Raw genomic sequence first — 13,117 nt, 5'->3', positions numbered from 1 at the left:
GAGAGAGAGAGAGAGAGAGAGAGAGAGAGAGGTGGGTGTTAATAGTCTACAAAGCCAATTATGTGAGGGTCTGTTTCTGTTCATCCAGTCACCGCCTGGCCGGCCTCCTCTGCCTTTTCTGGCCACAGGAAGCAAAATAAAACACACGCCTACTGTGGAAAACATTTACTGAAACCTACTTCCCTCTTGTGGCTGTTGTTAACATTACAGCAGCAGAGAAGAGAAGGCACTGATTAAAGTTGAGTACTGCAATGACATTATGAAACCTTTACTTTAATACCAGCACTGTAAATACATGTTTTTAAACATTTGAATTATTAAACAGAAAGATGAGAAAAATATTTGTTTAATTCTATAAAACAAAAATACTAATTATTATTATTATTAATATTATTATTATTATTATTATTATTATTATTATTATTATTATTATCATCATAATAAACTGACTGGCCACTTGATAGGTACACTTGTGGGTGTCAGATTCATTTAACTGTTAGGTTTACTGTTGAGGGTGTAGTTTTTAGAGATGTTGTATCACATACATGTGAGGACCAAAATATTAGAAACACTTTTTAAATATGATGCACCAGAACCACAGCCCACTACAATATTAGTTGTATATTATAAGATCATATTTCGGTATGATATTGCTGTCCAACATTTTCCTGGCTGATTAGGGGTCCAAACATATGAAGCATAAAGAGCTGATCCTTTTCTTCATTAGGAAAGACTTTAAGCACTTTCATAATCACCCAACACAGTATGAGTGACTGGGACTAAATAAAAACAATTCATAAAATCGATATTAATAGTTCTGTTACAGGAGTTCATCATATTCATGTTTCTATCATATTAGCTATGACAGCTTTTTGACCTTATGATAAAAAAACAAACAAAAACAAAACTAAAGCTTATGTCATGCTCCTCACCTCGTGCTTACAGAGACTCGACTTTCTGTTTGGATGTTTGCCCCGCCCGCCCACATGACGTCACACCAATAAGGGCATAGGATTTTAAATATGCGCTTCAATTGCTCGTGCCAAGAAAGTTTTTATTTTCATTCATCAGGTTGAGAAAATCAACCCTAAATATTCCACATGATTACTAAACTCAACCTAAATATACTTATAGTCACATATCACCACTGACGTCCTTAAGTATCATGAATAATACAAAAAAAAGAAGAATAATGAGCCTATGAGATGATTATTAGATCTATTTATGTATAATGACATACCGGAATGTCATAATAACAACATAATAAAGCCATAAAAAATAAAGGAGTAGGTTGGTCTTCATTCACCTGCCCTCTGGTCACACACACCTGTCACACAGACAGGCCCGTGAGCTGGACCACGTGAGGAGGAGTCAGCACTGAAGTATAGCTGCTGCCTCTCTGTGCTGTTGTTGTGGTTGTTGTTGGTGGTGGTGGTTTGTTCACCCCGCCCCTCTCTCTGTCTGCCCTATAATAAGCGCTCTGAGGCGGCAGCAGCAGCACCGCAGCAGCCTCCTCCGCCTCACATGGAGCTGAGCGGCTTGACGCAGCTGTTTCACTGAAAATGGATACCAACATTGTTGTCATGGGGACAGAAAGCGTCGGGAAATCAGGTAAAAACAACAAACAAACATGCATGTAGAGGAGAAATTATCTTGTATGTTTCTGTTGCACATGATGCGTTAAAGATTTTTTTTTTTCCAGCTCTGACTGTGCGCCTCTTAACTCGGAGATTCATCGGAGAGTACGGAGATATTGGTGAGTCCAATTTTCACTCACAGTCGATGCAGTGCAGACTTTTTAACTTCATTTAACTCTGAGCTAACTTCTTAAACTTTTTCTCTCACAGAGTCCATCTACAGTCACAGTTTTATGGTGGATGGGAGGGAAATCAGTGTCAATATTTGGGACTCACCTTATTCTGAGGTAAGGAGAAATATAAATATCAGACATTTGCTATTCATGATTTCTGGTATCAATAAAGCTGTTTTGTTGTGCCGATAACAGTGTTGACGAAATAGACAATGTGCATTTAAATGTTGCAGCTAATTTTAATCATATCCAATAATGTAATATAACAATGCATCATGTTTTAGAGTATAATCAGATGTTTTATGTGTGAACACTTAAATGTCTGAGATGTAGCGGCACAGTGTAAATGAACATAAAATGAAGAAACTACAGGTGCTTTTGTACTTCAGTAATTGTATTTTATTACTTGATTCCACCAGCTGCTGCTGTAAATAAATCTAATTGTCTGATTTCACAGGATTTATCCGTGGAGACGTCGCTCTTTGAGAAGAAGGTCCAGTGGGCAGACGGCTACATTCTCGTCTACAGTATCTGCGACAGAGCCAGTTTCAACACCGTCAGCAGACTCATTCAGGCGATCAAGTCCACGAAAGACTACCTGAATGCAGACAAAGCGCCCATAGTGATTGTGGGTAACAAGAGAGACCTGCACCACAGGCGGACAGTGCTGAGCGAGGAGGGCTGGCTGCTGGCTCTCAAAACAGACTGCCACTTCTATGAGGTGTCGGTGGCCGAGAACTACCACAGCGTGCTCATGGTGTTTCATGGGCTGATGGACAGGATGAAGGATGCCAAGCTGACCATGAAAAGACCTCTGGGGTTCAAGGGCATCGTGAAAAGCATGTCTGCAGTGTTTGCCAGGAGACGGACAGACTCCTTTTAGGGTTTAGTTTTCTATGAATCTGGATGGATATTGCAGTTTGCTTAAGGTAACTGTGAAGTCTCCAGAGGCAGAGACACTACAGAGACAGGAGCTGTGTTCACCAATAAGTGTGGAAAGAAAAAAGCCATTAAGCTTCAGAAAACATGAAGAAAACCTCACAGAGGTTACAGAGGTTTTTGGTGACAGGTTGTGAGGTTAGCTGCACTTAAAGCTACGGAAGACTGATGAAATGACATAGGCTCTTTCATTATGCAGATACTTGACATGTAATGAACTACTGTGTGCAAGAAAGTATGCAACATGTTTATGCTCTCTCTCTCACTCAATAAGTATATATACCAGCTTCAGATTGGAAGAAATTCTATGCACAAATTAAATATGACCAAAGATAATGTTGATGAGACTGAAGAAAACTCTTCAGTTCTCAAGTGAAACTTTTATACTGCTGGAAAAAGTGACTGAAAAGCGTCCTGCTGAATATTTAAAGTAAAACATGGATATTTGTATTTATTCAAGTCAAAATGCTGTAAGGTAAAATACATTTTTGCCCATAAAGTTGGAATAATTTTGTTTTTTTATTCTTGTTTATACACATCGAGTTTAATTTTCACTGTGATATGTTTGGAAGAGATTGATCAGTAAAGTTTTGAGAAGACACTTTATCTATCAAGAATAAATCAAATTGTCACAATCATTTCATGAGTAGAGATAAAAATATTTTATTCCAACTTCATGGGCAACAGTGTAGAAAGTGTTTTCTATATTTATGAGTCATATACGGAAATGTATTGTTTGTCTAAACCTTGTTATATGGCTTACACTGATTCAAATAAAGCATAAAATATATATTTGTGTGTATGATTTTCATTTGTGCTGTTTCTAAAAATATGATTATTTATTGATGCACCATGAGAAAATACCCCACAAGGAGGTCAGCTTCTCCCGAATCTCATGGCCTAATAGCATGAGACCTGGTGACGACTAATGAGTCCTATATTTGGAAAAGCTGGCCGAGAGTAGCATCCTCATTTGTGCAAGTATGTGGAAGAAAATATCCTGCTCAGACTTGTGAATCAGCCAGAAAACTTTGAGTGGCGCTGCCTCCTGTCAGCCTGAGAGCAAGGCTGTGTCTGACTCTAAACTGGAGATAATAAACTGTTTTCTAATTAAATATTCTCTTCTGACAGCAATTATACATGTTTTAAATATCCTGTGGGTGCAAATAATTGTTGACTGAGTGTAAGAATGATACTGGATTTAAAATGAATTACACTGCAGGTTTAAAGAGCTGAAAAATCCCCACTAAAAAAAACTAAATGTAATGATTCACACAGATGATATTGAGTGTAAAACATTCAAATACTTAAATAAACTCTCGCACGTATCCTCCAGATTATCATTCCCTTTTTCAGTGATGGTCTTTGAATTCCTCTCTGAACCTAGTAAACCATCTCCCCTCAAAATATCCTTTAATTTGTCACTGACCTGCTCCAGTAAACTTGGTCTGACCCCCATTAAAGGCATCGGAAACGTCTATTCTTCTTCTCCTCCCTTCAAACTCTCTCGTTAGGAGACATGTCCATCTTTGTGGCTATTAACGCGGCATCATGGGAGGGCAAATGGCAGGTAAGCTGGTGCCAGCTCCCCCTGTCTTTAATTACGTAGGAGGGAATCTGACAGGAACAAGGCACAGGTTAACAAAGTAAGACTGGGACAAAGACAGTCTGGCATCTGCAGGTCTTTGTCACAGTCTCTAACCTCTCTGGGTTGCTTCAAAACAGCAACCAGAATAAACAGCAAACCTGATAAAGATGTTTCACCTGCAAGGGCTGCTAGAAGTTTTACTCGAGGTGAAATCAGTGAAATGTTTTTCACGTGTTACAGACTTCTACAGAATAAAACCCGTGAAATTTAGTCTCATGGCGTTAATAATACCCTGGATAGTCTGATCATAAGGAGGAGGAGGAGACTTGCATCCTTATTGTGAAAGCCAAAGTCTAGATGTAACAAACATACCAATCGTGAATTGTCTGACTGAAATGTGCACATGAGAAAAAGAAACCTTTGGGAATGATTAGACTGTAATTTCAATATTTCATTTGCATGGTGATTAACATCCTAATTCACAACCCTCAAGATGAAACTCGCCTGTTCTCGAAACTTGGCAAGTATAATGCATCACAAAGGATACTTTTGTAACACACTGTGTACCACATGTGCACTTTTACAAAGCCTGAAATGCAAAATAATATAAAATTGGGGCAGCAGTAACTCAGTCCGTGGGGATTGGGCTTTGGGTGGGTGGCCAGTTCAAGTCCAGGATGTATTGAGTATGCCCATCACTCCACCATCTCTCCACATTTGCAGGTCTATGAGCCCTTTGTGTATGTGTGTGGTTGTATTTTGGGTAAAATGTAAAATGTAAGCACCAGCCACGAGTGATAAAAACGTGATGTTCATCCTGGGTTAGTATTATAGTACGTGTTGCTCGTATCTTAATAGTACAACATGTAGCATGTTACACATGATGCCCCATGACAATATGTACAGCAGCTTCACCTTGTATAAACTGACACCAAAAATCTGAGCTGAATGTGCTCCACTGTCATCGGCAGATCTTCAAAGCTTCCACACTTCAAAGCCTTTCACACCATATCTCAGATATCTATCACACCCACCCAGGAGACACTTCTCCTTGTACACCTTAGTATGACCCAATTCGTCAAGGTGCCAGAAATGTTTTCACAGAGATCTACAGTACGTCCACACTCACCTCACGGTATCAGATCAGCTGCCAGAAAACAGGAAACCTGACACTGAACTCAGGTCAGCTACTGCATTGAATGTACATTTAAGGTTTGTTTTGCATTTATTATGTCTTTATGATTTCAAACTGGGCAGCACAGTAATCAGTTATTTTAATAAGATACTAATATATAAAGGCTTGTTGTAGGTGCTGGTGCACCAACCGCAGACGGAAAGTGCATCATGACTCGGCACCTTTACTCAATGGAAAAACCGATGCTGTGCCCAGCTACAATACGTACAATCTGCTTTTAAGCAGGCCCCAAGACAAGAAACCAGTCCTCTTATCAGTGTACTGCTCTCACTAGCCTCACTGACCATGAGTTCATGTGATTCACACAAGAGATTTAAGCTGCGATCAGCAAGTTGAAACAGAAACAGTTTGTGGCAGCAACAACAACACCTTCCTGAGAGTGGAGGTGTCACTGGAGAGTGAGGAGTGTGACAGCTTTCTAGACGATGGTCACTGTGATACAATAAAAATTGTGTGTTGCACTGTAAGAAAACTAAACAAACTTGTTTTTATGGGAAAAAAAAGAGGCAAAAATGGCATGTGATGTAGAAGACCGTAACATATGGCATTAAATATTACAGTGTTTTACTGTACTGTTCTCTAATATAAAATACTATTTTAATCTGTATAAGTTCCCTTAAAATATATAATTTTTTGAAATAAATTCATTTCATGGCATATTTTACGGTCTTTTACTGTCATGGTTCAGCAGTTTTTTTGTGTGTGTAACTCTCACCCCACATTCAGTCAAATAGTAACTAAATAACTCGACCATGACTGAATATTTTCAGTCTGAGTCACTTAGGGAAGACTAAGGTGAGTAAACCAGGACAGTATTCCTGAAAAACTATGAAGGGCAGTTCTTAAAGCATGAAAACAAATCCAGATCAAACATTTGCAGTCATCCTAAATAGTTTGTATGTTTGATTTCTTAATACATTTTAATGTGAGACACAGTCTGTATTTTTTCCAGTCTGAGCTGAGCATCTACAGCGGCATCATCAAAAGGCAGCTGATGATTTATGTGCCAGCTCTGCCTGCAGGTAATCAGAGTGTCTCTGTCGCCGTGGCTTCAAAGAAACAAAATCTACATGAAAGTAAACTGTGCATCCAATCTTCACGTTTTATTTGATTTATTTATATATATAAAAAGCATGAATAGATTTCTGATTGAACAGCAGACTTTGGCTTGACTTTGAGAAATATGACATCTGAACTTAAATGAAAAAAACAAAAAAAATCCATTAACCTTTTTCAGACGAAGTCATAACAGAAATACAATCTAACACATGCGTCAGTATCTCATAGCTTCAGGGCACATTTTAGACGTCTACTGAAGGCTGCTTCCTGTCTAACTGGCAGTACATTTTCAAGAGACATAACTGCAATCAATGCAGCAAGATAATGTAATTTTCCTGTACCTTATTAAATACAAGCAGGCCTTATTTGATTATTGTTTAAGCAACCTGAGTAGGCTAGGAGGTCATCATGTTCAGAGATGTTGTAAACAAAGAGATAAAACGAAGGGAGATGATGAGACTCACAGTAAGTTTATCACACTCAAATCATACAATATGATCTAAAAATGTGATTTTACATAATTATCCCTGTACTGAATAACTAAGACTACTCAACAGTTGCAGTATTACAGTATGACAGTCCATAATAAGTACAAAATCAATCAGTCTTGGGTTGTTCTGGCCGACAAAGACAGAGAACAGTCTCTACGGAAAAAGTGGAGGTGACAAAAAGGGGCTGATTATTTTTTAGGGATCAATATTTAAATGTCTCTACTACATGTATGTCTGCTCGTCTACTCGACTCATACTAGAAATATTAATAATTAATTAAGTTGAATTATTTACAGATTGCTGGACCACAGTGAACTGTGCAGATTACACTATGAGTCAGCACCTTGGCAGCTATACCTCTGTTGTGAACTACGCTAGTTACCTTTTAGCAGAACCTGACTGGATGTAGCCTCTGCTGTGTTCATGTGGACTCGTAAACTGAACTAATAAGATGTTGTTTGGCAAACTTATTTACATTTAGCTTTAGCTATGACCAGTTATTTGGCTACTTTGAGCTTTGACTTGATCATCTTTCAATCATTCGCTCAAATTTGCTGTCATGTTGCTTTAATAGAAGTCAAACATCAAGGCTGACTGTCAAAAAATAACAAAATCCACCTACTTTCTACAGGTATTATACCCTGGATTGTTAATTGGCCAAGAAATAGTCCTACATAACCCGCGTAAAACAGCAACTTGACATTTTTACACTTTGGATTATGTATGGATTAGATGTAACGTGGTAATTTGTGAGCTTTATTTAGTTTACAGATATAACTGTGGCTATCTTTTCATCTAACTCTTGGCAAGACGGTGCTGTCTTATGGCTGCTCACACAACGTTCTCATAATTCAGTCATATAACAAACAGCAAGAACTGAATGTCCTGTTTCAGCTGAGGCATGCTCACACCTGGACTCTTACCTTGTGGCATTGCGAGCTTTGTCAACGTGACAATGACTTTCAATTTCCTAATAAAGCATTTACATGGGGGGGTCTGGAATGTGTGGACTGTAAAACAAATTGAGGTGCTTAATGAGCCTTTTCGTTAAACAGATTTAATAAGAAATGTGTTAACTGTTCAAAAATGCCAACTATCCCTTTGCCTATGCCCTTTTGCCTTTGCTAAGCTCCCCTGCAAAGACTTAAGGACCCCCTGCAGCGCTCCACGGCTCAACAGCTTTCCAAATAAGGTCCTGGTGTGTACACACAGTAACCATAATTCAACCTCCAGCAGGGAAAATAGTGAAGGTTCAAAGTTCAGAAGCACTTGGTGCTTTTTCACATGGCTTCTCTTACATGAAACCTTTTTGCATATTCGTGCCAGATTGTCTATTTTTTTTTTCCATTTGACTCATTTCAAAATGTCACTGAAGGCAGTAAGGAGGAGATTGTGACAGGAATAAATTGGCTCAGAGATGCACGTACGCATGTTGACATGTTGACAAGAGACACTTATCGGCTGTCTCTTAAGGCTTAAGCTAGAAGAGTAACCTGTAATAAACATTTATATAGACACTCTCCTCTGCAAGTTGCTTTTAGTATCCATCTAGTGCATAATGTCAGTGAACAGCTCATAAAGGTTTCTAACTTATATGATGTTTGCAAAGGTTTACAACATTTCTCCCAATAAAGATAATTAAACAGTAAAATAAGCTTTTTGCATTTGGGCTTTAAAATGTAAGACGTCATTAATAACATGATCCTGCGAAACAAGAGGTAATTGGCTTGTTGGAGCCTTTAATAATAACCCGATACCCAACAGAGTGCAGGGTATCCATGTCTCAAGGGCACACCTGATAATGCTTTGATCTAATATAAAATGGGCGATTGAGTTGGGAAAACGTTTCCTCTCACACGAGGGGTTCACATGGAGGGGAAGTGAGACAGATTCTCGCACGTGAGCCTGTAAATTAAATCAAACACAGGGATGAGTGACTCATCACACTGTGCCCGCCCCCCCTGCAGCAGACGCAGTAACTGGCCATAAGTGGTTATATACAGAAGCACACATAACACAGGACATACTAAAAGAACACGTGAGAAAACAGAAAGATATTTTAACTCTTCAGTCTGAAATAATAATAACAATACTAACTAGAAAATTTCAAATGAAATTTTGAGTGTGCCTGACAGTATTAATACAACAAGCATCATTTTTTTCCTTCCTTCCTTCCTTCCTTCCATCGTTTTTTCCTTCCTTCCTTCCTTCCTTCCTTCCTTCCTTCCGTCGTTTTTTTCCTTCCTTCCTTCCTTCCTTTCGTTGTTTTTTCCTTCCTTCCTTCCTTCCTTCCTCCTTCCTTCCTTTCGTCGTTTTTTTCCTTCCTTCCTTCCTTCCTCACAAATCCTTACCTATTCATCTTTTTTTTCGCTAGTCGTATTGAGAGGAGGGAATATGTGCCTTCTTTCCTATGTCAATATATATCTATAAACACGATGTTCGCATGTCATGTTACCTTCCTGGGGGTTCCTTCCATACGAAGATTGAGATCCGTTTGTCATTTTTTTCCTTCCTTCCTTCCGTCCCTTTTGTCAGTTTTTACGTTTCCTTCTTCCTCCGTCCTTCCTTCCTTCCTTCCTTCCTTCCTTCCTTCCTTCCTTTGGTCGTTTTTTTCCCTTCCTTCCCTCCTTCCTTCCTTTGGTCGTTTTTTACTTCCTTCCTTCCTTCCTTCCTTCCTTTGGTCGTTTTTTCCTTCCTTCCTTCCTTCCTTCCTTCCATCGTTTTTTTCCTTCCTTCTGACGTGTCTTTCCTTCCTTTCTTTCTTCCCTTGTTGTTTTTTCCTTCCTTTCTTTCTTCCCCTCGTTTTTTAAAAATATTTTTAAATAAATAAAACAGCATCATTACTGTCATTATCTCTACATTCAGTTCAATAAGGCATTTCAATAAAATGACAAAAAAAGGATGTAAGCATCAGTCACCTTCCATTTTGGTTAAAGCAGGCATTTATTGAAGTCTCATTGATCCACAAATACCTGAGAAGCTGAAGAACCAAAGTGTGTTAAAGTATCTGTCGAAGTGAGTGAGACGACAACTTTTCCTACGTTTCTAGCATTAAATGATTTCTGTAGCTTGACATTTGCAGCCACAATCGCAGTTTACAAATTTATTTTTAGACAAATTTTCCTCTCCCTCTCCACTCTTGCAAAACTAAAAAAAAAAAGAAAATACAGTAAAAGACCATAAAATGTCCTGTGAAATATTTCTAAATCTTTATTTATGCAGCATTTTAATTTATATATATTTTTATTTTATACAGAATAAAGTAGTATTTTATATTAGTCACTATTTAACTATTCAGTAAAACACTGTAATATTTAATGCTATATTTTAGTCTTCTAGTGTCATGGTTTTGCAGTTTTTCATCGTAAAATCTACAGACATTATAAAATATGGAATAAAATGCTAACATTATACTTGATATCAACAGTACTAATATACTTTTACTGTAATATTAGAAAAAGTTCTATCACATTTATTACGGTAAAATTCTGGGAACCACAGTTTCCAGTTTTGACTGTAAAAACTTTTTTTTTTTTTACACAATACACAATTTTAATCTATCACAGTGACCATCGTCTGAAGAGATGTCACACTCCTGGGATTCAATTTACTTAAAAAAAAAAAAAAAAACACCCAGGAAGGTGGAGGTATAAAAATAGCTTCCTGTTGTTGCTGCTGCCACAAGCAGTTTCTGTTTCAACTTAAATCTCTCCTGTCAATCATATGAACTCATGGTCAGTGAGGCTAGTGAGAGCAGTTTTATACTGCCAAAACAACTTTTTTTTTTTTTTTTACAGTTCACAGCTGTTATAATATTTGCATGCAACAAAACCAAAACTGTTCCACGTCACCAAAAGTGAGATGGAGATTGAGAGAAAAAAAAAGGTTTTCAGGCCCTTTAAAAAATAATTACACATCTGTATGTGTTTATATCAATTTTATCTGTGAAAACCATTGTTGTCTTTTTTATTGATTCCTGGAGTCACCTCATTATTCTCAGAAATCTAACATGCTGAATGTACGGCTAGTTTTATCCTGATATTTAACCTTTACAGTATATGCGACATACTTCACACAGCATGTGCATAACATATCCTCTCAGTATGCATATACATCTTAGCAGACTTTGCCAACTGCAAAGCTTACCTTACTTGCAGGGGTCCAGTGTTGTGTAACAGCCCCTCTGTCTGTTATTCAGCCTCTGAATTATGCTGAAAATGGGAGTTGCAGGGAATGTGTACTGAATGTGAAGAATGCTATTAAATGCATTTCCAAAGAATTTCTCTAAGATCCACATCCAGAGTCACACAGCAAGACATCCAGTGGTAGGTCAAATATTATAGTCGAACTAATCTTAATAAGTTAAGATATTCTGTTTTTATCAGTAATGAATGAAGGATACTGAGCAGTCATTTTGGCTGTTTCAGCTTCGGCATGTCTTCTGTTCTTGTGCCAAAAGCAGGGAAACACCTTAGTTTCACTCCTTAAGGACAATGTAGAGACTTCAGTCTGCATTTCTTTGGACTGTGGAGACAAACGCATCACCTGGAGAAGCCCCACACAATGACAGGATAAAGGAAAATATGCAAACTCCATAGAGAAATAATCACATTCTAATTCAAACCCAGCACCTTCTTGCTGTGAAATGTGACCAAACAGTGATCCTACACCACTTGAAGCTGATGTTGGGGTTAAATGAAGTACCCTCGACTGAATATCTCAGCAAAATGTGATGTAATCACACTGAGGACGTTATCAGCAAGCCAAAACCAATTTTCTAAGCGAATGAGCAGAAAGCAATCAACAATGCCAAAATTAGAAAAGGTCCAGCAGTCACCTCTGAATGAGGAATTCATTATGAGGAGTCATAATGAGCAGTGCTGTGCTAAGCTCTGAAACCTAGATGAAATTGTGTAATAGGACAATAGGAAAGCAGCTGTAATAAAAATCATATTTTTATTGGGTTAGGATGGGCAGCCTGGATCATCTGTGTCTTTTTCTGAAAAGACTAAAGTCATGACATTTCAATTTTTGTTCAAATTCTACAAATAGTGGCTTTATATCTAGTTTAACACAAAGACTGGAAACAGGGTAAAACAGCTAGCCTGAAGATCAAAATTCACCTAGCACCTCTTAAACTCACTGACTAACTAATGAATTCATAATTTGTTAGATTTTGTTTGTGTAATTCACACAAAAAAAGTGCAAAAGCTGCAATTAGTCAGATTCAGACTACCTGTTTCCTCCAAGCACCTCTTCTAATTATATTAAGGCTTAAAGTTATGCATAATTAACAGCATGGCTGCTTTCATTAACAGTTGGGTCCCTTACAAGCAGCTTGTTTGAGCTCCCGCCTCCCGGGCGCCATTCAGCCCACCTCAGGCCACCAACGATCCATGACTCTGACAATTTGTGGATTGGTCGGGAGATGGAAGAGGCGGGACAGCCAATCAATCAATCAGTCAAACTTTATTTGTATAGCACTTTTCATACAAAACATGCAACAGAAAGTGCTTCACACTATAAAACCCCACTTTATATTATATACTATATTTTTGGAAAGGTTTTGTCTATTGTCCATGTTGATGCTGACGTGTTAGTGTGTAGTGTAGTAAAAACCTACAAAGCTAATCTAAAACCAGACATCAGTAACTACTTTGAGGAATTGGAGCAGAGGTGTAGTCGATGGTCCCTCCGAAATAATGACACATGTAGAGGTGTATAACCAGGCCCCTTAATGCTTGTTTGTGTGCTTGAGCAAGCTGATAGCTTTCTGATTGTAAGCTTCACTGCACATTGTGCTGTCCAGAGTCCAAAGTCTTCTGGAGATGGGCAGTAAGCCAAGACTCCTGCTCCCCGGAAACATCACATATTTGGAAGGAAAGCACTCAACTGCTGGACAGGAAAATTAGAAGTGGGGCATGCCTTTCCACCTCCATCATCACTAAACATCATTAACTGAAACATCTGATGACAGATAAATAAGATGAGGCATGATATAACCAAAACAAATTCAAGGTTATGCAACAGATTTT

General features: G+C 38.2%; 1 protein-coding gene across 1 annotated transcript; it reads left to right on the top strand.

Moving 5' to 3' along the window:
• Positions 1 to 1,395: 1,395 nt before the first annotated feature.
• si:dkeyp-59c12.1 lies at positions 1,396 to 2,800 on the top strand. The gene is made up of 4 exons (XM_019255841.2): positions 1,396 to 1,611; positions 1,703 to 1,756; positions 1,848 to 1,924; positions 2,268 to 2,800. Exons 1-4 carry the CDS (start codon positions 1,563 to 1,565, stop codon positions 2,691 to 2,693), a joined length of 606 nt encoding a protein of 201 aa, XP_019111386.1. The 5' UTR covers positions 1,396 to 1,562; the 3' UTR covers positions 2,694 to 2,800.
• Positions 2,801 to 13,117: the final 10,317 nt, after the last annotated feature.

The sequence above is a fragment of the Larimichthys crocea genome, chromosome XXI, assembly GCF_000972845.2.
Source record: "Larimichthys crocea isolate SSNF chromosome XXI, L_crocea_2.0, whole genome shotgun sequence".
NCBI lineage: Eukaryota > Metazoa > Chordata > Actinopteri > Sciaenidae > Larimichthys > Larimichthys crocea.
This window is presented reverse-complemented; position numbering and strand designations above follow the sequence as displayed.

Bases quoted from the DNA above. Each gene is read 5' to 3' on its own strand.
- si:dkeyp-59c12.1 (XM_019255841.2), top strand. From the start codon at position 1,563: ATGGATACCAACATTGTTGTCATGGGGACAGAAAGCGTCGGGAAATCA. The intron at 1,612-1,702 runs GTAAAAACAACA...TTTTTTTTCCAG, and splicing joins AGAAAGCGTCGGGAAATCAG to CTCTGACTGTGCGCCTCTTA. The intron at 1,925-2,267 runs GTAAGGAGAAAT...CTGATTTCACAG, and splicing joins GGGACTCACCTTATTCTGAG to GATTTATCCGTGGAGACGTC.